The 22,251-nt window shown below is 55.8% G+C and overlaps 9 protein-coding genes across 15 annotated transcripts; 5 read left to right on the top strand and 4 right to left on the bottom strand.

Moving 5' to 3' along the window:
• Window positions 1–557: 557 nt before the first annotated feature.
• On the top strand, window positions 558–1,986 carry H310_13301 (hypothetical protein). The gene is made up of 3 exons (XM_008880748.1): window positions 558–1,357; window positions 1,410–1,487; window positions 1,539–1,986. Exons 1-3 carry the CDS (start codon window positions 587–589, stop codon window positions 1,938–1,940), a joined length of 1,251 nt encoding a protein of 416 aa, XP_008878970.1. The 5' UTR covers window positions 558–586; the 3' UTR covers window positions 1,941–1,986.
• Window positions 1,987–4,650: 2,664 nt separating this feature from the next.
• On the top strand, window positions 4,651–5,250 carry H310_13300 (hypothetical protein). Its single transcript, XM_008880747.1, has one exon. It carries the CDS (start codon window positions 4,705–4,707, stop codon window positions 5,023–5,025), a length of 321 nt encoding a protein of 106 aa, XP_008878969.1. The 5' UTR covers window positions 4,651–4,704; the 3' UTR covers window positions 5,026–5,250.
• On the bottom strand, window positions 4,652–7,936 carry H310_13299 (hypothetical protein). Of its 3 annotated transcripts, XM_008880745.1 has the most exons (12): window positions 7,863–7,935; window positions 7,347–7,814; window positions 7,212–7,302; window positions 6,815–7,162; window positions 6,732–6,767; window positions 6,571–6,676; window positions 6,269–6,504; window positions 6,143–6,209; window positions 5,847–6,085; window positions 5,674–5,775; window positions 5,466–5,630; window positions 5,141–5,419 (listed from the first exon to the last, which is right to left on the bottom strand). In XM_008880745.1, exons 1-12 carry the CDS (start codon window positions 7,922–7,924, stop codon window positions 5,261–5,263), a joined length of 2,079 nt encoding a protein of 692 aa, XP_008878967.1. In that variant the 5' UTR covers window positions 7,925–7,935; the 3' UTR covers window positions 5,141–5,260. The 3 variants fall into 3 exon arrangements, with proteins under 3 accessions (XP_008878966.1, XP_008878967.1, XP_008878968.1); XM_008880744.1 differs by having other exon boundaries at window positions 4,652–5,419; window positions 5,847–6,209; XM_008880746.1 differs by lacking the exon at window positions 6,732–6,767 and having other exon boundaries at window positions 5,847–6,209; window positions 7,863–7,936.
• Window positions 7,937–8,131: 195 nt separating this feature from the next.
• H310_13298 lies at window positions 8,132–9,506 on the top strand. 2 transcript variants are annotated; one of them, XM_008880742.1, is made up of 6 exons: window positions 8,132–8,211; window positions 8,261–8,512; window positions 8,573–8,693; window positions 8,738–8,992; window positions 9,037–9,190; window positions 9,268–9,506. In XM_008880742.1, the coding sequence occupies exons 1-6, from the start codon at window positions 8,142–8,144 to the stop codon at window positions 9,403–9,405; spliced, it is 990 nt and encodes a 329-aa protein (XP_008878964.1). In that variant the 5' UTR covers window positions 8,132–8,141; the 3' UTR covers window positions 9,406–9,506. The 2 variants fall into 2 exon arrangements, with proteins under 2 accessions (XP_008878964.1, XP_008878965.1); XM_008880743.1 differs by having other exon boundaries at window positions 8,738–9,190.
• Window positions 9,507–11,621: 2,115 nt separating this feature from the next.
• On the top strand, window positions 11,622–13,127 carry H310_13297 (hypothetical protein). The gene has a single exon (XM_008880741.1). The coding sequence runs from the start codon at window positions 11,731–11,733 to the stop codon at window positions 13,027–13,029; it is 1,299 nt and encodes a 432-aa protein (XP_008878963.1). The 5' UTR covers window positions 11,622–11,730; the 3' UTR covers window positions 13,030–13,127.
• A 769-nt stretch (window positions 13,128–13,896) lies between these two features.
• H310_13296 lies at window positions 13,897–17,847 on the top strand. Of its 2 annotated transcripts, XM_008880739.1 has the most exons (7): window positions 13,897–14,026; window positions 14,071–14,123; window positions 14,197–14,260; window positions 14,312–14,446; window positions 14,492–14,753; window positions 14,806–14,849; window positions 14,937–17,847. In XM_008880739.1, the coding sequence occupies exons 1-7, from the start codon at window positions 13,910–13,912 to the stop codon at window positions 15,087–15,089; spliced, it is 828 nt and encodes a 275-aa protein (XP_008878961.1). In that variant the 5' UTR covers window positions 13,897–13,909; the 3' UTR covers window positions 15,090–17,847. The 2 variants fall into 2 exon arrangements, with proteins under 2 accessions (XP_008878961.1, XP_008878962.1); XM_008880740.1 differs by lacking the exons at window positions 14,806–14,849; window positions 14,937–17,847 and having other exon boundaries at window positions 14,492–14,780.
• H310_13295 (hypothetical protein) lies at window positions 15,096–19,143 on the bottom strand. The gene is made up of 9 exons (XM_008880738.1): window positions 19,064–19,143; window positions 18,800–19,003; window positions 18,562–18,748; window positions 17,864–18,469; window positions 17,590–17,811; window positions 17,472–17,543; window positions 16,681–17,408; window positions 15,340–16,469; window positions 15,096–15,276 (listed from the first exon to the last, which is right to left on the bottom strand). Exons 1-9 carry the CDS (start codon window positions 19,095–19,097, stop codon window positions 15,139–15,141), a joined length of 3,321 nt encoding a protein of 1,106 aa, XP_008878960.1. The 5' UTR covers window positions 19,098–19,143; the 3' UTR covers window positions 15,096–15,138.
• Window positions 19,144–19,248: 105 nt separating this feature from the next.
• On the bottom strand, window positions 19,249–19,927 carry H310_13294 (hypothetical protein). The gene has a single exon (XM_008880737.1). The coding sequence runs from the start codon at window positions 19,711–19,713 to the stop codon at window positions 19,273–19,275; it is 441 nt and encodes a 146-aa protein (XP_008878959.1). The 5' UTR covers window positions 19,714–19,927; the 3' UTR covers window positions 19,249–19,272.
• Window positions 19,928–20,191: 264 nt separating this feature from the next.
• H310_13293 (hypothetical protein) lies at window positions 20,192–21,927 on the bottom strand. 3 transcript variants are annotated; one of them, XM_008880734.1, is made up of 4 exons: window positions 21,449–21,927; window positions 21,074–21,394; window positions 20,614–20,825; window positions 20,192–20,567 (listed from the first exon to the last, which is right to left on the bottom strand). In XM_008880734.1, the coding sequence occupies exons 1-4, from the start codon at window positions 21,866–21,868 to the stop codon at window positions 20,312–20,314; spliced, it is 1,209 nt and encodes a 402-aa protein (XP_008878956.1). In that variant the 5' UTR covers window positions 21,869–21,927; the 3' UTR covers window positions 20,192–20,311. The 3 variants fall into 3 exon arrangements, with proteins under 3 accessions (XP_008878956.1, XP_008878958.1, XP_008878957.1); XM_008880736.1 differs by having other exon boundaries at window positions 20,192–20,554; XM_008880735.1 differs by having other exon boundaries at window positions 20,192–20,825.
• Window positions 21,928–22,251: the final 324 nt, after the last annotated feature.

Below are 22,251 nucleotides of genomic sequence, written 5' to 3'. Positions count from 1 at the left end.
TAGCTACGAGCCATGGCAAGCGATCACCTCCCGTGATGACAGCAAAAACGCGACCGATCGCTGGGTCAGTCGCCGCAACGTGTGTAAGAACAGAAGCCTGTGAAATACGACATTACTGTCCAAGCAAGCAACTTGAAGGACTGCATGCCACGGTGGAATCTGTTTTCCACGCGAACGAGGCTACGACCTTGCCTTGGACGTAAAGCACAGGATAGATAATGAAAGTGTAGGACCATGCGCTGTCTTCAGCTGCGGGCTACGAAGAGCGCGTGAACCTGTCGTGGCGTTCGGCCAGCGACCAAGTTGCCAAGCATGTGTACTTGACCGATTCGTCGAGGTGGTGCTCATGTCGTCATGGTGTAAACATCGATGCGCTAGATCACGCCGAGGTGGTCCATCTCGAACTGCCACTGACGTCCGCCAACGATGCCGAGCCCAACGATTCTGCGACGCGAGAGAAGGGAGCCAGCAGCGTAGTGTCGAGGTCTTGGCCAAGTGGCAGAGTCGCATTCATTTTTCAACAGGCATCTCCGGTTATATCCGGATGTTTTGTGTCTCTGCTACATAATCACGCATTTTTATTCCGATGTGGAACGATGGCATGCCGGATGCCAGTCAAAACATGGCGACGCCCGACGCAGATCCCGCCGCCATGCCTGCATGCGGGCAATGCGGCCGAACCAACGACAGTCTGATGCGGTGCAGTCTTTGCCTGGAAGTGTTTTACTGCAATCGTGAGTGTCAAGTGGTGGCGTGGAAGCAAGGACACAAGAAAGCTTGCCGGCGAGCTGCTCCTGCGTCGAGTCCATCTGGAACAATGAAGCCATCCCGGACCGGCGCAGCCTTCGATGGCATTGAGTACACGCATCCGTTTGTGAGAGACTCTACCCGCTTCTACGAGCAGATTACAGCGACGCATTGTGCTGACCTGATGGACCAAGGGTTCACCATCATCGACAACTTTCTCGGCAACGAATGGTCCCACGCTCTCTTGACCGAGCTGCAATTTCTTGTAAAGAAAGAGCTGCTCGAACCAAACAAAACCCAATTTCCGTCGACAACGACGCCCGGCGCCGTCGCCCAGTACGCGAAACCACACATCTTTGAAGCCGACCTGCACAACGCCGCTGTGCGCACTCAAGTGCCTGAACTCAATGCCCTCTTCCACCAAGACGACCTTCTACTAGCTCTGGCGCAGCACACGAACTTGCCGCTGCAGCCAGGTACCCAAGGCAAGACTCTCAAAGTGCAGTTCAATGAAGGCCACGGCGGCTGCTTCCCCTGCCACTACGACAACCCTGGCCGCCCCAACAAGCGCCGACTTACCTGCTTACTCTATCTCAATCCTTCTTGGACGGTGCGTCGCCATCCCTCGACAAATGTCGCGCTGACAACGCTGGTGAGTTCAGAACGGCGACGGCGGTGAAATCCAATTCTACCCGTTCCTGACCACTCCCGTCGTTGTGGCGCCGCGCATGGATCGCTTGGTACGCATGCAATTCGTCGGCGAGTGGCTGTTCTGATGCGGCTGCATGTAGGTGGTGTTTTCCAGCGACCGCGTGCTCCATCGCGTTCTCCCGGCTCGAGCACCGCGGTACTGCCTGACTGTGTGGATCGATGGCCACGACGTCAACACGGACGAGCACGCGGCACTGAATGTCACCGCGTCGGATCTTGAACACTGGGACGGTTTTGTCGCCAAACTCGCGGCGTCGCCAGTCCAGCGGTTGTTGTCGCGAGGGGTGTACGCGGAAGAGTATTTGGAATCGCTAACCCAGTGCATGGCCGACGACGCGCCGGATGGGTTCAGAGACATGCTGCATTCTCACAATGCCCACTTGGCTCGAGTCAAGGCAAACGCCCCGCTGCAGTCCCTCGTCGACAAACTCCGAGACCACAAATTCGCCAACGCCTCGTCCACGGCCACGATCGTGCTATAGTGTAGCGGGACTTCTGTGCAATCAATCCTACAACACAATGCGTGCGTTGAGGAGGTGGCACACCGGCCAAATGCGTCCACCATGAGCCCCAGGCGTCGCATTTGCATACGTGTTGGTGGAGCAACTCCATTGTCTTCTTCGGCATCTCTCACCGCCAGTACGAAACCCACCATCCATTGCGCACACACCTGTCCAGCCATGCCATCAGCTGTGTACAGCGCTGCTTCGCTGGGACACCACCCACACGGATAACAACAACAAGCGTGGTGCTACCTTCTGCACTACGCTCCTTTCAAGGAGCATAAGCGGCAAGATCCCTCACGGGACCTGAGACTGCTGAGCAATTCAAGTGCCATTTACGAACAGCGACGCGTGTGTGGTGGACTCGGGCGCAGCTCTCACGTTGTGCTACGTTGTTGACCCAAGCTATGTGTCGAAATTCAATGATTATACCTCTCAAATTAAATAACACTACTAGTAGTACAGTGATCCCCCAAGTTTTGCAACACTTCAAGAATATACGTTTCTGAAGGCAATTAAAGAAACAAAGAACAAACAAGAATTCATTTTAACAGACCATTGGATGCAGTTATTGATTAAGTTGAGCAAGGTATTAATTTATACCAGTTCGCAAACCTTGGGGGTATATTGTACCACCAAATGTATGACATACGATATTGGACAATTACCGATGAACTATGCCGTATTTGGCGCGACCGTCCAAGGACTTCGAGCTCGCCAGCAAAAGGTGGGTCTCACAACGGCCGCCAGACATTGTGTAATTTGGCGGGCCAAATTAGCATTCCCAAGACAGCCATGATTCCCCAAAGGAACGATTGCAAGATGCCTCATCGGAGGAATGATGCAACCATCACGGACTTGACTTTGTTTCAAATCCACCTCTTGTCACTGAGAGACCTCACCATCGCGAGGTGAATTGCCAAAACTAAGTAGGTTCGCAATAAACGAATTTTGACGTTGTATTGCTGTCGTTCTTTCATGTGATATCCGAGTTCATACAAACTTCAAGATATTTTGTACTCTTCATACTTTCACCAAGATAAAACAATGTGCCTCTTTGGTCGACCAGAGATATACATTATTCAGTACACAGTTGGTGCTTTGGGTCGCCCGTGGTGGCGGCACCTGCGCAGAGGTCGTGTCTCGGTGGGGGGAGGCGCGGCTGATGGTGTGGTGCATGGGATTCTGCTTGCTTCGATGGGAGGGCAAGGATATTGGAAGGAGGCGCCACCGTTTCGTTGGTGTGTGGCCCTCGTCCATTTCCCCCGCACCAAGGTGATCTATAATGCACATGTCCGATTCTCAAAACGAACAGCCATTAGTACAGCGTTGTCGTGTGGCCCCGAATGCCAGGGACACCTTCAGCACAACTGCGGCCGACGAGAGCGGCGATCGATGTCTCACGTGTCTTCAAACGAAGTGCATTTTATTCGGGAAAAGCTACAGGGAAGCGTGCCGGCCGCTGCAGGTGCTGTGCTGCGACGTGAGCAAATTTCTGGGATCGTCCACGAGGTTGCAGGAACGTTATTACCACCCTCCATGGCACTGGGGCCGAATACGTCCGCTGGCGGGGACTCTGCGCGAACGCTACTTTCGAATCGAGTTGCGCATTTGTCGCGGGAATTTCGAACCCGAATGTACCAAGGCCGCGCCTCAGCCATCCTGCGACGTGCGACTCAAATCTCCCCTCCCCACCTTCACACCGAGCTACTTCCAATGGCACGTCGTTGTCGGTTGGCCACGATCGTTCTCGGGGGAATCTGCCTCTTCGCCGACACGTCTATGTGCGCCTGTTTGAGGCGCTGGCAACCTCCCACATGCATGGATCGGCAACATGACGACCAATGTCCTGCCCCGTCATCTACGTCGAGGCGGACAGCACGACGTGCTACGACACGACGCGCTCTTCTTGCGCCAGGAAACCGACACCTGGCGACGGCAGTCTGCAGCGAAACGCCTCGTTGCCGGATACAATATCCGGACTCCCTGAACATGGCCGCGCGCGTTGCACGCCGACCGCAGCGTCGACGAGAACAGAGTCGCTCGCTCTCCGAACCGTCTTGTGCGTACGACGTATGTACCAGGAAGCCGTGGGCGGGGGGGGCAGGTAGGTAGGTGGACGTGACGTGTACCATTGGTACAATCGACTTGTCTTCAAACAACCCTGGTGACGACTGGGACGCGACAGCTGACGCCGTGTTTCGAATTCTTGCACCCATGCGTTGCACCCGTCGGCAACGCAACGCCCCACGCAACGCAACCGCCCCACTCCTCGTCATCCCCCGACGGCATGCCGCCGCCCTCTCGTGCTCTCCGTGTGAGCACGACTTGGTTTTGTTCAACGCCGCCACCCGATGCGACGACGATCCAGTGCAGCATGTCCTCCACCATATGTAGCATGGTCGTGTCCAATCCGTGGGCTGGGAGAACGACCTTCACCAATCAAATGCGAACGGTCCGTCATGTCAACCTACGAAACGATGCTATTCTGCGAAGTACCAGCAGATCCCTCCACACGAGGACCCTATTGCCCGTCGCGTTCGCCGTTGTGATTGGTGCTTGATTAAAACGGCATATGCACGTCGCATTCTATTGCATACAAACGGCAAGTGCGAACAAGTCGCAAGTGGAAAAAAAATCGGCGCCAAAAAGGGGTACGTGGGACAGTGGGTCGCAAGTTTCGAATTTCACGAGCCCGAACGACATAACCAACCCGCGAGCAGCAGAGTTGGTTTGTCGGCGCATGCGGCAAGCGCGTGTCGTGGCCACGATACCCCGCGCCGCGGGGCGGCAAGCAGGAAGCATCATGGCTCGTCGGAGCATGTGCAAGAACTGCAAGAAGATGTACCTCGTCACCACGAGCGTGTGCGCCAACTCGTATTGCTCGCTCGATTGCCAAAGCAACTTTTTGTATCTCGAGCACGTGAGCGGCGCGCTGCGGACGTTTTTTGAAGAAACCAAACAACAACAGCAACTGCATGCCCTGACGGACACGGAACCACCTCCATGTCCACGGAAATCGACGGCAGCCACCACCACGTGGCTCAAAGCCCGAACGGATTAACGTTTGCTTGTGCTGCTGTCCTATTTACCTGCCGCCATCACACGGGAAGATCGTTCCATGCGATTGCAACCCTTCTCGACATGCCTGGGCCGTGTCTGCCATCGCCGCTCCCTATAACAATTCGTGTATATTTATCGATTCCTCTTCGTCGTCACCCTCGTGAATATCTTTATATAATGTATATCGACCATATACATCCAGCGCCGTCACGATCCAACGGGTATGTGCATGGACATCATGGCCGCTTGCGCTGCCGCCGAGAACGTGGTGGGGACATTCCTGCTGTCGACCTCTTGTTCGCGTCGGGGGGCTGGTGCATCGTCAGGCGGAGCGAGTCCATTCCAGCATGTACGTCGTCATCGTTGTGGTCGAGGTCCACCGACCCTTGATTCGCCTACGTTGATACACTTGATGCTCCGACCCGTGGCGACGACTCGTACCAAGTGCAAGACGGCGGAAAAGATTCGGCAAATCTCCCAGCTCGACATATCCTGAACGATGCAATCGAACCCGACCGGGGCCTTCGCTTGCGTCGTCGGTGTGGTTACCAATTTGTGAACAATCGTGTCCCCGGATGCTTTGATGTCGAAGGGGGGACGGCGATTCTATCGAGACAGTCAGTCGCGCCACCCGATGGAACCCATGTACCTGTTCGTCGAGCAGTGGCGTCAGCCTGCGCTGCCATTCCGCCACCTTCTTGGTCGTCCTGGTCTCCTTCATGTACTCCTCCGTGCCTTCCATGAATTGTTTCTAACGGCATTCAAGTGAGTACGTCGAGCCCACGGAGCTGCGCACGCCGCGATACCATGGCGCGTACGTACAATATGAAGTTTGCACAGCGCTTCGTAGGAGGTGGGGTTGGAGGGGTCACCGTCTTTTTCGTCCTTTTGGGACCAGTTCAAGTGCCTGGAGATGGAAATCCCATCCTCGTCTTCTTTGACAGGGGTGTCATCCGGGGATGGCTGCGGCGCCTTCTTCACGGTGGGCACGTCGTCGATGTCATCATGGCCTTCTTTGTCGTCGATGGAGTCGTAGTCATGGGCGTAGCCATCGTCAAAGTCTACACAATCGTCGTCGTCCGCTTCTGGCTTTGCGTCCATCCTTCTAACGCGTCCACCTTCGTCCTGGATCATGCTGTTGCGACGTTTCTTGCTTGCAAACGGATTCGAATCGAGCGGTTGAAGCTACATCGTTTTGGATGTTATCTCGAGAGCCGAAAAACATCGAGGCCGTTGGAGCATACCTTGGCAAAACACTTGGCATATTCTGTGTGTAGTGGTGTCGTTGCGGGCAAGGACCTGCCGACTCGAGAGGTGTCGGTGAACAACTTGAACGGCTTGGACAACAATTGATGGCGAAGACGATCGAGACGGCGATGTTGGGCGCGTCCAGGCGGAACGGGTGTGTAAATTGGCTCGCCTTTGATTGAGGCGTGAGCTAGCTTTGCCACGTTCGGCAACCGACCACGAAATGTCGGACCTTTGATACGGCAATCCCATTCAGGTTGATCGAAGGACGCCACGGAATGAAAGGTTGGATTTGTACCTTTTCGGAAAGGCCTGACGACGCAATCCTTGGCTTCATAGGCGTCGAGAAGCTGCCATGGGTCGTCGTCGTCGGGGTGGTCGTCGTGATGCCCGTCGCCATGGCTCTATCGTGTTCAGAATTGATGAGAAAATGCTTCGACGGCAAGCCACGTTTCTCACTTCACCAAACATCGTGTCGTGAACTTGACCACGGAACTAGAAAGTTGCGGTGCATCGTCCAGAGACATACATGCATGCAGTACCTCCGTGGCCATGCCTGGCAGCGCTGGAGAGAATGCGCCGCGGTCTTGATTGCCCCACGCCTTGGCTTTGTTTTCAGTTGTGGCGACAGGCTCAGCTTCCTCGTTCAAATCTTCGGCGTTCCAGCCAAAGTCAGGTTCGTTGTTGTCGTCAGCTCCATCTTGCTTGACCTCGTACGAGAGGCGGCTCCTGGCTTCAGCGTCGTCGTCTTCACGCACTGGAGTAAGCACTGGTGCAACTGAGCGCTGAAGTGGCTGCGTCGCAGTAGTCGATGGTGTAGCTGAGACGACCTGACGTCGTGAAAACGCCAGGAGGTCCTTACTGCTTTCGTCCAAATACAACGCCCCCGTCTTCACGTGGAAAGTGACTCTTTGCTGTGAGCTGGTGTATCGATATTACCTGAGGATCCACACGGCATGACTTGAGTTTTAAACTTTCTCCAGAGTCGTTGTCCATAGACACGAATGACCCCATCATCACCATGGATGCCCTAGAAATGATGAGATCCCAGTGCGTGAATGGACGACACCATACTGGAACGTCTTTGTGTTTGTTGATTTGTCCAAGTCGCGGCGTTGCTGCATGGCGGGGTGAGGAGGTGGCAGGTCGATCTTCGTTGACTCCTCCACATGGGTGCGCACCGTCCAGTTGATTTGATTTGCTTCGACATTCATGTCGGCAAGCGTCAGCAACGCCCTACTACTGTCAGAGGCCCCATGCGCGGTTGCCGGAGCCCTGCCGTCGTTGGTCTTTAGCTTCTTGGATGCGGTTTGTTTGCCACCCGTAGGCGGACCTTGCTCGCGCACATCGGTGGATTGTAAATGCGCCAACGTTTCTAATACCAGCGTGTACAAATGCTCGACTTTCTTGCTGTATAATGCGCTGGATTGCTGCACGAGCAGTGCGGCCTGAGCAAAGTTTACAAGCACGCTCTCGTCAACGTTGATCGCTTGTAGGTATTCCTCGAGTTCCCCGGCCAAGTCCAACTCTATGCTCAGCTCTCTACGTCCACGAAAGTTAGATCATGGTCATACACGAAGCTCTGCCTACCTCAAGGGGTCCAAGAGGTGACTCAGCGTATCAAGGCGGTCGTCTGCCGTCGCCGCTGACATGTTGGAACTTGAGTAAGAATTTCGTATTTGCCGCCGCGGGATGCGTATCCGGACGATTCAAATCGCAATAAAATTATCCGTATGCTTAAAATTCAGCGAATCCACGCACTGTATTTGACTTAGCGTCACATGATTCGCTGAATAAAGAACAATATAGCCAATAAATACATCATATTTCACTTACACGCTGCCATTGGCGATAATCCATTGAGACATCATGCAAGTTGCAGCAGCGGCTGCCGTCAGGCCCAAGGTCCTCGTGACTCGCCATGTGCCATATATCCTCGGTACGAGTCCCCGCTTGGCGCATGTCGCCTCAACGTGCACGTGCACTAGAACAACTGAAACACGCGAATGTCGACGTTGATGTGTTCGATCGCGAAGATATTGCAATGCCTCGCGATCTCCTCCTTCGTCGGGTCCACAATTGCTCGGGTGTGCTGTGCATGCTAACCGATCGCATCGACAACGATGTGCTCAACGCAGCGGGTTCGTCCTTGAAGGTTGTGTCCACCATGTCTGTGGGGTACAACCATATCGACGTCCCAGCCTGCCACGCCAAGCGAGTAGCAGTGGGAATTACGCCAGGTTGGCATCGCACTCGATGAGGCTGCACTATTGCGTGATTTCAACACGCACGCGTTGCAGGAGTGCTCGACACGTCGACTGCGGAAACAGCTTTGGCATTGACTCTTGCTGCGAAGCGCCATGTGGTTGCAAGTGTGGACAATGCAAAGCGAGGCGACTGGGGCGTGTGGCAGCCCTTCCAGTACTTCAAATTCGATCGTAGTCGTAATTCAAGCGTTACGATAGGTACTGTGGCACCGACGTGGAAGGCAGCACAGTTGGGATTGTTGGCCTCGGTCGAATTGGCGCCAGGTATGCCACCATGATGCGCCTGGCGTTCCGTTGCCAGATCCTGTACACTGGGCCTCGTGAAAAGCCCGAATTTGCCGCCCCATTGGAGGCCACGTACTGCTCAATGGACGTTCTGTTGGCAGCTAGCGACATTGTCAGCGTGCACTGTCCTTTAAACGAAGACACCCACCGCCTTTTCAACGCCACTTTGTATCGTCATCCTTGTTTTCAGCCATGAGTCATATTTATGATAGATTTGCCCAGATGAAACCGAACGCTGTGTTTATCAACACGAGCCGAGGACCTGTCGTTGACCAAGACGCGTTGTATGATGCTCTGGTGACCAAGCAGTGTGCCGCGGCGGGTTTGGATGTGACGGACCCAGAGCCCCTTCCCGTGGACCACAAGGTACTTTTTCATGCACTGCGACGAATTTTGTTTGATATGCGAATGCCGGCGGCGACATGACCATATCGTGCACGCAGCTTTTCACTCTGCCAAACTGCACGATCTTTCCCCACATTGGGTCGGCAACCATCAAGACGCGACAAGCGATGGCGGACATTGCTGTGAACAACGTACTGGCTGGCGTGTTCGACCGGCCGCTGCCCCATGCTGTGTGATACCCTTTCGTGGCTGTCATTCCTGGCGTTTTGTACAATTTCGACGACGAATTTGGAAATATATTTTTCGACGAAATAATCCAACGCTTCCACTTTGCCAATTTGCGATTCGATCAAAACCACATCGACTTTACGCAGCCACGAAAGGTTGCTTCACCCGCGCACGGGCTTGACCACATGGGTGAGAACAATGGCCTGTCGCGCCAGAGGCGAAGCGCAGGTCAGACGACGAGGTCGAGTTTTGGAGATGCAAAATCCACTTGACCACGTCGTCGCCGTCGTGGTTTTGGTATGGAAGAGATATCTGTCACATGTCACCCCAACTCGCAGTATGGTGCACCATCTGCCCACATGAGAGTGTGCTCAGTATAAACACAACAAGACACCCAACACTGCGCTACGTGTGCGCTAGTTTGGACATTCCAAGTTCTTCAGATGTAGACACCGAGTATGGATGATGCCTGTGTATCTTCGGTGTTGTTGGCAAGCAAAGGTATTCCAGAGGAAGGTTTAACCAGCGCCAGGAGATGCCGGAAATTGTCTGCTTATCGTAGTCGGTGTTGTGTGGCATGAACACGATCTGCTATGTGGCGTCAACTCTCCAGTTCAAGGATCTTCGACTTTGCTTTTGAATTCGCGACAGTTCCTAATATCTCCAAGAGGTGATATCCGGATATCTTCTGGATGGCATGTCCTCCTCGTGCAAAACAAGCGCTCAACATTCGTTCAAGCGGACTCATGATCTCCTCCTCATGAAGAGTTGGTACCATCATGTGAACGCTCGAATCGCGCCCGCGGAGTTAGCTTTGTGGCTTCGATGGACAAGCAATATGGACATGGTATATATTTTGGAGTTGTTGTGGAATTGACCGGAATATCAAAGCACCCTTACTATTTCTACTTTGTATCCAGCGACTGATTTCGTTTTCCCGTGTTTCCCAACGGTACCGTATGCGTCAAAAACAGCTCACCAATTCAATATCGCACCCAGTGCCTTTGTTCCACATACAGAGCAACATGGACATAAAATTGTTCGTTTTTATGCAACAAGACTCGTTGTTCATCAACATCAAACACACATTCCGAGAGTTATTCCAATAATTGGTCAGATTATTGCACTGGGCCATTGTTTCGTTCACTCACCAAAGGTATTCGCCTGGTGCGCAACGTCCGTCCCAATGAACCACACAGTACACAACGACAACTCCAACTTCGATACACGATACAACTAAGACATCCACGCCCCCCACGCTTTGTCAATCAACCCGCCTCAGCAAACGAAAAGGAGGCATGGAGGAGGGGTACTTCGACTTCCTCATCCACCTTGACATGTATCAGGAGTGTATCTGATTTGGTTGAGCCAGTCGAATCCAAACATGTACGAAACGTGTACGAAACGAACGTTTCAATCGCTTCGGCTCATCAGCATACACCAACGAACGACTTGCGTGGCTATTGTGTCATGAGTTCGACGTTGTCGCGCCATCGTCGCTCTACCAGTTACAAAGTCACTTCTTATTCATCTCCACAGGGAAGGCCATGCTACTTCTTCATGCACCTGTTATATATTCCATGCTTCGATTCGATTTATGGCCTCGAAACCGCCCACTCGACACCGTTGTGGCTAAACACCAAATGACAACGCCGCTGAGTCTCGAACGTCATCACAGCTTGTTGTGATGGGTGACGACCCCATCAGTGCGTCGAACCGTCCCTGGTCGTTTTAGTTTGGATCGAATCGGGTCATGGGGTGGCAATCCTTGTCGACTTGAACGAAACGTACGGAACGCGTTTATTTCGGTAGAAGACGTCGTTTTCGCTGTTGGACGTCGACTGCCGTAGAGCCGGATTGTCATGCCAATGCCACGACCTGATTGGCTAAAAGTAGTACAAATGTTGGTCGCGGCTTGGAAGGCGATAAATTTCGACAATTTTAATCGTTCCTGTCCAAGATCGTCGTGTTCCAATACAAATATCCAGTCATTAAATAAGACACACGTCAAGTCGAGATTCGCCGTCCCAGCCACGACGTCGAATTACTCACCGACGTCGCCCCCGCCAGTGGTTCCAAATGTACGGGCAACGTACACTATTGTATGCTTTCCTCGTACATTGCTCAAGCTGGGCTGGAAAGGCACAACAGACCTGTACGGTTGCGATATTCATACATCGTACACATGTCCCCGACCGAACAAGGCAAGCCAGATTTCAATTGCCGCGGCGCCCCAGAGCAGGACAACCAGCGCTATTGCCGCGACCGCCCGTTGAAACCATTCCAGTCGCTGCCATTCACTCTAATCCCTCCGTCGACGAATCCTTTGCGCAATGGGCGGTGGAACAGCAGATACGCTGGACATTGACTCGGAGACCGAGAAGCCCCCCAAAGGTTGCGACTCCCCTGTAACATCGGACCACGATGAGTGCAACTCATGCGAAGACGGTGTCCCGTGCAACAACCACAGCGACGCGTCCGGAAAGCCTCGTCATGAGTTTGTGTGTCCTGTGGACGGATGCCACCGCGTGTTTTGTTCGTCGAGCAACCTCGGCCGCCATGTCAAGGCGCATTCGGGGTTGAAGCCGTATGCGTGCGAAAAGTGTTCGAAGCGCTTTGGGCGCGCATTTACCCTCGCTCGCCATCAGATCACGCACACGGGGGCGAAACCATACCATTGCGAAATCTGCAACAAGGGGTTCAATACGTCGGGCAATCTCTGTCGTCATCGCCACATCCATGAAAAGGAAAAGGCGACGGATGTGTCGTCGGGAGGTGCCGACAAGAAGCGCAAAATGCCGCTGAAAGATGAAGAAGGTCATGTGGCGAAGAAACTGGAAGCTTCTCCCGTGTCGTCGCCCACGAACAACAACGCAACCACAAGCATGTTCTCTTCCGTGCCCCCGACCTCGATCAAACTCGAGCCGTCGACGTCGGACGAATCGGCAATGGTCGACGATCTCGTCAACAAGCTCTACCTCGTTGTCGGTGAGGACGCCGATCCCAATTGCCTGGATCCGATCCAAGTGTCTGGCGAGCACGATACCGACACGGAAAGTTTGATTTCGGATGTGTTTTCCGACTTCGATCTGGACATCGATCCGACAGCGTCGGCAAACGTTGCGGCGGCTGTCCCGTCCCCAACCACCCTCAACCCTGCTCAAGTTGTGTACTCCACTTGCATGCAGATGGAGAACGCATTGAAGCAAGGCAGCGTGACCGATCTCCCCCTCCTCGCGCAACAAGCGACTCAGGCCGCCGAGCTCGAGATGCAAGACGTGTGCCAGAAGTACGAAGACGCTGGTCGCCGTTTTGGCGCCATGTGCCAAGTCGCGGCCCCGACCGTGACGTCTGCAATGTGCCGCCGCCTTGTCTTTCTCGAGTCGGAAAAGAACTGCGCGTCGCGTTTGGTCGAACGCTCCCGCCGCCTTGTCGAGCAGACTTGCCACCTTTGCGGCGTCGACGACGTTGAAACCGCGCGCTCCATCATGCTCGAAGTTGTGTGCGCTTCGCAGGATGCTGCAGGATGCATGATCAACGCGTCGGAAGCCAACCTGTCGGAACTCATGCTGCATCAAGCTGCTGCCCAGGAAGCGTCGTTCATGATGGTGGGGCGTGCCATGGCGTTGTAGACGGCGCGTGGAGATCATCGATGGTGCTTGTGGCTGTCGTAGTGCTAGTTTTTTAGATGTAGACAAAGAGAAATGCAAACAAGCACATATTTATCATCCGTCGGGGAATGCGCCAACTTGCGCGCCAGATCCACTGCCGCGTATTTCTGCGTCATGATTCCCCGTGCGAAGGTGGAGTCGTCGGATTCGTCCGGCCAGGACAAGCTCATCGTCGGTGATGCGCCATGCGACAGACTGACGACGCGAGGGGGAAGTGCAGCCACGTCGGTTCCCTACATCGCGCCGCATGCACCGAGACGGCGGCCGTTTCGCCCGCCGACGCTCCTTCGTCGCCCCTACGTCGAGTGTTGTGGTAGGATAGGTGGGGACTTGAGGTTGTCTAACCTGCTAGAATCGTGACGCTGCTTCTCTGACCGTGTTTGCACTGGTACCTAGGGGAGCCAGCTTGACGATGACGGTAAGCCTTCGCCTACTTCGTGGGAAAGAGCTCATGGGCGCTGGGACCCGGCGGCCGTGGAAGGTCGCCAAGTTAGCGCTATGTGCATAAAATATTAAAGGTATTTAATTTCTCCAATACAACGCTGTTTTCGACATTTTGGAAAAAAGAACGTAGAGCCCAATACACAGATCAAGGGGTAAATTCACCGGACGTAGGACGAGCTACAAGTCATGTGCATCTTCCCTCGAACCGACTTCCGCCGATCCGTTCGTGTACAGATTGTGAAATAGATTGGATATGTGAAAATATTCGTATTTATGAAATTGTTGACTTTTCACCAATTTCTTGATGAACCACAATCGGAGAAAATCATTGCCTCTATTTGTGAATATATATATTATCGAGGGTTATTCGTTAAAGTGGTATATCGATCACGGAACCATGGCCATGCCGCTCATGGAGCACTCGCTTCCACCGACGAGCACGAGTGTGGTCCCTACACAACATGTTTCTTCCAGCTTCATTGCCGACTGCTCGGCGAGGCTTCATCTAGGCCATGTAAGTCATCCAGGGTTGGCGAATTCTCAGCAGTGGTGTTCAAGGTCGCGACGACGACGGCCATGGTCCTCGCCCATCGTTACTACGGAACACACAAGTAAGGTGGATGCATTTGGTCCTTTCGAGATGCAGTGGCTCGAGTGACTCCCATCGTCCATCCCTACACGCAGGACGCCGCATTCGTTCCCACAACATCAGGTCATCGGCGCAGCGTGCATCTTCCTCGCCACAAAGGTCCTGTCGTCATGCGACTGCATCATGTCCACACTCCCTGTTGAACAATAGATCACAGAAAAACCGCGGAAGCTGCGCGATGTGATGAACGTCGTGCACTGTGCATCCCTTAATGTCAACTCCCCCATGCCGACAGGTCCCGAATACACTGCATTCAAGGAGCGGCTCTTGGACGCCGAGCAAAACGTACGGCTGCGGCGGCTCTCCATCGCCTCCATCTGACGAGTGTAGGTTCTTCGGGCCATTCGATTTGACATGGACGTGGCGCTGCCATATCAGCATCTGCTCAACTACACCAAAATTCTCGGGTATGCGTGCATGACAGCGGGTGCTGTCCACCACGGGTCCCTTCACGACTCGCAGGTCGTCGCGGCTCGCCGTTCAGATCGCGCTCACTCTTGCAAGCGATCTCTACTACAGTCCTCGTGCTCTCGAGTACACCCCGCATGTCATCGCTGCAGCGTGCATATACCTCGCCATGGACCTCTTGCAGGTTCAACTTCATTCCCTTCATCCTGACCTTCACCTCCATCATGGACTGCTAGATTTCCCAAGAGCCCATGCGGTGGTGGCACCATTTCGACACGAGGTACGAGCGCGTCTCGATCGCCGATGCAGTGCACCGCTCTCCAACCGACAACGCGCTGTGACTGATCTGTCCTGGTGCTGTGTACAGCGACGACGATATCGCCGATCTCCGAGCACAATTCGTCGAGATATACGCAGCGATCCTTCCTTCTTCAGGCGATGCCGCGCCTCCGCCAATTTCATGACGTTCGTCACCATTTGCCCAAGCCCCGCGCCAGCTCGATCGACTCTCCAGGCATAACGTCGAGCGTACATTTGAGTCGGTGGCGTGCATGTGCATATTTGTTTATCTAACTCGCCAGAAACGGCGCGCGGCAAGTGGCGGCCTCCGGCGGCCGCATGTCGTGGTGCGGTATGGGCGTTTGCTGTGGAAACGCGTCGGCGGTGCGCAGCCGTTGGTTTGCTTCGAGGAGTTTGGCGACGGCCGTCTACACAAACACGTCCCGGCGCGCCGTGAGAAATGGATGGTCAGGACAAACTCAACGTCGCACCGTGTACTTGGGATTTTTTTCAATCGCATACGTTTTGACGGGGGCCGAGGTTGCCTGCCACGACCGCAAGCGCTCGCCGTCCGCGCCGCGGCAGATCACCATGCCCCGACCCGCATCGACTTGGAACCCCCTCGCCGTGTCGACGGTCTTCTTCGCCATGGCCGCTGCCTTTTCACCGTCGTCCCGTGCGCCATCCACTTCGTCTGCGGCCAACGGCCGCTCGAAGAGCGCGGTGAACGCCGGTGCGGTCTGCCCGACGGCTGCCGCCGCCACGCGAACCCTCGAACGCCGGACCTTTCCAAGGAGGAGCGACCCAAATTTGAACATGACGCCGACCGTGACGTGGAAGACCGGCGCCAAGACGCGGTGCAAGAGCAAATACAGCAGCACCAGCACAAACAAGAAAAAGACGGGAAACGTGTTGACCCGCACAATCTTGGAATATGCTTTGAGGACACCGCCAAGCAGTTGAGCCAGCGTGGGGTCGGCGACCGTCTCGAGCTGCGCCAGCAGCATCTCGTGCAGCTGCTCTGTCGGGTCGATCGCCGCCGCGTCGGCCGACGTCGTTGCGTTCGCGTCGTCTTGGCCGGTAAATGACGATTCCACGGTCGCGAGCGCCGACGTCGCTTGCTGTGCGAGCGCGGCGACGTGGAGCAGGTCCGACTCGAGCAGCGACGACACTCCGTACGACCATGCCGAGAACCCGAGGTGCACGAGTAACATCCACGGAAACAGCGTCAAGGCCAAATTACCCAGCGCTTGATCGTACGCCGTGCGGACGCGGTAGAGCTTCATCAGCATGAGCTTGTCGACCGCGTAGTTGAGGAAGCACGACACAGCGCCGAGCGGAAGCAGCGCCGGCATCCCGCCCGCATACATGAACGTGACGAAGATCGTGTTGAGGACGACGGGGTACCGCACGGAAATGTCAAACGCCGGGTTCGCAAACAGCGCGTTCATTTCGGAACTGGTCACGGTCGTAAACTGCTGGATCCCGCGCTTGACGGGCAAAATCACGTACGCGGCCAGGACAGGGCCGACGTGGGGAGTCGCAACGTTGACGAGCATCGTCAGCGTAATCCCAGCCCCCACGGACGTATACCATCCCCGCTCCATGTCGGTGAGTTTACCTACGGAGACCAGGACGTCATGAGGACACCCATCGACGTGGAAGGCGAAAGCGAGCTCCGCCGAGACATGCACGCTCGGCATGCGATGCTGCACCACGATGCAAACGATGTGGCCCGCCGAGAGAACATCGACAATAATCTCATGCTCCACCACGCAAGAATCCGTCCACTAGCCAAAAAAACGACCCCGGCGGGAAGATGCCGTACGCACCCGAGAGAAAAAAGTGAAGGATCGGGACGTTGCCAAGCTGGGCATTGACGAGCAGAACGATGACCGCTGTGTTAATCCACTGAGCAAAGAAGAGCTTGACAACGACCGCGGCCGCCGTGTTGGACTCGGACGAGTGGCGCTCGAACCCGCCAAACGCGTAAAACACCCCCCGCAGCGCCGTGTTGACGAGGATCACGGTGACCGCGGCGGCGACGAGGAGTCCATTCTTGGTCAAGAACGCCGTGATGTACTCGCGGCACGGCACTTCGACCTGCCACAGCTTCTTTGGGCCGTGGTACAGCCCGTCCAACGCAATGTACGCTTCGAGTTTCGGTTTGCAGTAGCACAGCACGATGCTGCTCGAATCGTACGACTCGCACGCGTTGTCGACCGCACGGTTGGTGGTTGCCGTGTAGTTGTAGTCGGTCGTGAAGCAAGGCAGAGTGCCGCACGTGGTCAAGCCGGGAGTGAAGCATCCAGACGTGCATCGCGTGAGGTTGGCCGACGGCCCCGCGACGTCGTTGAAGGTCGGGACGGTCGCGGGGAATGGCGTCGCCGACTGGTTGTACGTAATCTCGAACGACCCGGCGGCGGGGCACACGACGGACGCGTTCCAGTGCAAGGTCCAGTCGGCGGCGGCGGCGCCGTCGTAGCTTGGGCCTTGATACACGTCGAGGATTTTGGCGCAAATGTTGGCTGGGCCGGGCTTGTTGAACGTTTGCTGGGCGCTAGGCCATCGACAAACGCAACATGAATAATCGATCGACGTCAAGGCAGTCGCTAGGACGTACCCCTGGGCAAGCGAAATGATCGCGCAAGACACAATCAGCAGCACAAACGTGACCACGTTTGTCAACGACCGCCTACGGTCGACGGGGTGGTCGCTCGAGTCGTCGGACCGCCACGTACCGCGCAAACCGCTCGACGGCGGACGTTTCCAAGTTTTCCCACACAATGTTGGATGGTTCGGGGGCGGCAGACACCTTGAGCGCGTGAATGCCTCGGAATCGAAGCGCCGTCGGCTGAAACCAGCGCTTCCACCACGAGTGGCTCGTCCGGTAGTCGGCCATGCACTGTTGCTGGCTCTCGACGTGGTTGAATACGACAAACGCGCACTCGCATTCGTGTAATCTACCACCGACACACCATGTCTCGACGACGACGTGCCGAGAAGGAGTACTACCGTTGGATGCCCTGCGTGCGCAGCGCAGTCATGTTGCTCGTTTTCGTCTCGAGCTGGGTCTGGAGGGCGGCCAGGTCGAGTTGGGCGCGGGGCAGCCGCTTGTGGAACCGACGCGGGTGTGTCTTGTACTCGGCGATCGTCGCTTCCAGCATGGCAATTTTTTGCGTCAACGTTTCCAGCGCGAGAAAGAGGCGGAGGAACGTGCCGATGGGCCGGGCGATGCTCACTTGAGCGACCCACGACTGCATGTACAGATCATTGCCATCCACGTGCGACACGTCTGCCACGGGCTCGAACGACCGCTTGGAACGCGAAGCATCCCCCGGCCGACGGGACTTGACACGGCGGCGCCGGCCAAAGCACCCAAGCCACATGGGAAAGTATTGCGCGGGCTGAGATAGGTCGTACAGCGCGCTGAAATGCGCCATGATCTCGGCCTCCGTCGCATCGCGGGGGAAGCCCCGGACGTAAACGGCGTACTTGGCGGGCGTGATGTTGTCCTTGGCATGTGCGGCCACGATCGCGCGGCATCGGTGCGACATAAACACAATGTACGCGACAAACACGAGCGAGTACGTGCAGTCGCATATGGTGGCGATGTACGCTCTAGACAGGAGAACACGAGGGGGGGTGGGTGAGCCGGACGCTCCAAGCTCAGACAGGGCCAGGGGGAGCATCGGGGAAGAAAGGGGCCGTACCCCATCTTGGGAGAGGTCGTCAGGGGGGTATCAATCGTGCGGAGGGAGCAGTCCATGGTGCCACCCATGTACGTGCAGTTGGCTGGAACGTACTCGGGGTTGATGCCTTCGTTTGCCAGGGACAAGTAATTGAGGCCGAGCGGGTCTTTCGTCGCCTCCGTCACGCCATGGCCAAAGTAGTGAATGACTACACGACGTCCACTCAGACAGGCAATACGTTTCCCCTGGATGAGATTACCTGCCGACGGCGCGGCGCACAGGGACATGACGACAAACAGCATCGACGTGTACTTGGTCAGCATGAAGTACAACCGAATGCCGACGCCCAAGTCGCCAATGTCGTCCATCGTGACGTTGAAGAACGACTTGCCAGCGCCCAGACGCTCGACCCGCGCACGAAGTTTGGCTTTTTCGACCATGGACGACCTCGTCTCGACCGCGCCTACGTAATACCGTGGCGTTGCAACGTCGGACCAGAGGGAAGAGCTAGCTGCGCACGCACCGCTGGGCGTCTCTGCCGGCGCGACCTTCCCCATGGCACGAGCCCAATGCGGTGGCCGGTGACAACGCACGACCTTGCACGGTTTCAGGCGAAGAGGCACTCGAGTCCCCGTGTAACTGCCGACGAAACCGCCGTCAACGTTGGGAAAAGGCTCGGCCGTTGACCCGCCACGTTGCAAAACATGACCGCTTTGTCGAGTCATGCCGCACTCATGTGGCAGGTGTCCCTTGGGCTGATCCGCATCGTCCTTCCAGCGTCCTCGGCCTCGCCTTTGAATGGCAACTGGTCAAGGCACAAACCAACATCTTGCGCACGATGATGGCGGCACCGACGCGACTACATCGCCTATGGGACGCGCCTTTCGTGGTCTGTGCATGTACCCGAGCACCACCTGTACCGCCGAGCGAGCGGTCAAGAAAAACGGCGCGCCCCACACGTTGTGTCCTTTTCACCGAGCCAAGCACAACCAGCAGCAGCGCAAATTCGATGCGAAGAAGCGACGACCCGACCGATTTGCACCGTACGACATGCAAGCGATGGAGGCGGCGACAGCGGCCGGCGCCGTGCCATCTCCACGGCCGAAACGAAACACTGCCCTCCTCAAGTCGGAGCTCCAACTCGCCTTTCGAAAGCGATTGCAAGAAAAACATCGTCCGCCCTCGACGCCGCCACCCCAAGACGACACCATCGACGACACAACCCCCCCAACTTCGGATGAACGGGACAATCAAGGCGGTCACGACGAAGCTGTCGATGTGGGCATGTGCCAGCGACCCTCCACGCCCTTGCCCCCACTTGCCACTCTACTGCGTCGATTTCACGAATCGTCACGATAATGGAACAAGCAACTTTGTACCAAACCAATGCCGTCCACTCGTGCAGGGCCGAACGGCTGCCCTGAACGTTTTGCTCCATTGATATAGACTCAGTTGGGACGAACGCCGCTGCGCCAGTGGTGTCTAACGGCTCTCGATGGTACGCTGGGCGTAACCACGGCAGCCTCGTCGGAGAGAGCTCGGTCACCAAAACATGCAGCCAGCCAGCATGGGGAGGACTCCTCGCCCACGAAGCCGCGATTCTCGCAAGAGTGTGACCGAGTCGGAAAAACCAAACTGTTTGTGTGTGTTCAGGACGCGCACGTTGGGTCCATCCCCATGGGTGTCGGCGGCCACGATTGCCATGGGATGCGAATTACAATACAAAGAGGCGGCTACAACGACACTGAACCGGGCAGAACGACGGCACGCCTCAATTGCGCTCGACCTGGACACGTGCGGTCGCTGCAATCGGTGGAACCGTCGACGGCTTGTGCTGGACAACTGCTCGTCGAATGCTATCCATGTGTGTACGAAGCATATTCAAGAGAAACTCGGTCAATTCGCCCGTCGGGGGCAATGGCGCCTGTGCGCCATCGTCGCTGCAGGTCGACACCGCCGGCGTGCACTGGTGAACGACCATTTGCTTGGTCTTGGCCGGGTCGGTCTCACACCGCTGCAACACCACCCTGCACGTTACCACGTCAATGGAGCTTCAGCCGTGCGTCGTCGTACCAGCCAGCAAGGTTGTCGCGGAGGATCCCGGGGGTGTGCGGCTCTAACGCGTCGTCGAGAATCGTACGATACACAAGAACCGTGCGGTGGGGCTCGGTGTACATGCGTGCGATCCATCGGCCTTCCGATTTGCACGACGAGCCGCTCGTGAAAACCATAGTCGACTCGTTACGCGTGTACACCATGTTGAACTCGGGCACGTCTGCCAAGATCTACAAATCGCATTCCGCCCAGGACGACGGGAGTTAGTCGATTGCGCGCGCCACATCACGCATGAACAAGCCAACGTCCAACCGATGGCGAGATGGCATGGACACCTGCACGAGTTCCTCGAGGAATCGAGCGCCAAACCACACGAGCTACTCCATGCCGCCACTCTCCATGAGAGATGCACCACACGCTCGACGGTGGTATGCACACAATTCCTTGCCACCACCAACGCAATGTCGATTGTACGAACCGTGCCAGTTGTCGACAGGATGGGACCGCCATCCATTTGGAGTTGCTGACGTGCGAGCGCCCACGTGGCCGACCGCATCGCGTCGTGGTCGACGTCCATGATGGTGGACTGGATAAAATCAAACCAGAGCACGTTCTGGTGCGTCCGCACGTTCATGCAGCTCTGCCGGTCGTGGAGGTCGTACACTTTGCTCTTGATCAATTCGCCCTCGAGGCGGTCGTACATGTGGTCCGTGATCGCGAGCATGCTTTGAATGCGCGCAGCGGGGTCGGCATCGAGCCTCCAGCTGCGCCATTCTTCTCGATTGAACTGGGGGGACAGCTACATGGACCCGCGTGTGCATCATGCCGCTGGGTGGTGCAAACGAAGGCTTACCTCAAGTTTGGGCGACCGTTTCAACACTCGCTCCAACGTTTGCGCAGTCTTCAATTGCTCCTGCAACAACGTCCGAAGCGACGCGTTCTCCTGCATGGCGCGCGTGGCTGCTGCGATTTGGGTCTTGGCACGCATCTCCCAGATGGAGCTGGGCTGCCGGACCACCGTCGTCGCGCGCAGCTCGTTGAGCTGAGCCTGCAACGCTTCTTGCTTCTCCCTCAGGTACTCAAGTTCGTGTTTGAGGCTCGTACGCTGCCGCTTTCGCTTGGGCGCGTCCGACTCGTCAGAATGGTTGCTCGACGCTTCTGTCGGTGCCGACGACGGCGCGATAGCCAAGTCGTCGATCGCAGGAGATAGAATTACGACGTCGTCACCGTCACCCCCAAAGAGAAGGCGCTCGAGGATGTCGTCGTCCGTCATGTGCGCTGCTGTTGGCAGTCGTGGAGCTTCGACCCGGTTCAGTTGTTCCACTGGGTTTGGTCAAAACCCAATAGAGGTAAATCTAAGCTTCTGAAAATGAATTTAATAAGACTCCATGAATTCAATATATAGCGAGAATTGCAATAAATTTGCCATTGATTTGAAACCTTCTTTAAAATGTCCACAAAATAGTACTAATTGCAGTTTACAATATTAAGTACGAATCACTTGCCCTTTGACCACGTCTTGACAGGTCGACACTGCGGCACTCTTCGTAAACGTGCCTGGGTCAAACGAGCATCGTACAGTTTGATGCAGCGCTGTTAAATACGCGTACGTGGCTCGCGTTCCTCTCTGATCGCTTCGAGGTGATCTTGTGGCGC

This window comes from Aphanomyces invadans (genome assembly GCF_000520115.1).
Source record: "Aphanomyces invadans strain NJM9701 unplaced genomic scaffold supercont1.49, whole genome shotgun sequence".
NCBI classification, from domain to species: domain Eukaryota; phylum Oomycota; class Saprolegniomycetes; order Saprolegniales; family Verrucalvaceae; genus Aphanomyces; species Aphanomyces invadans.
The sequence above is the reverse complement of the archived record's forward strand: the minus strand, read 5'-3'. Positions and strand labels throughout refer to the sequence as shown.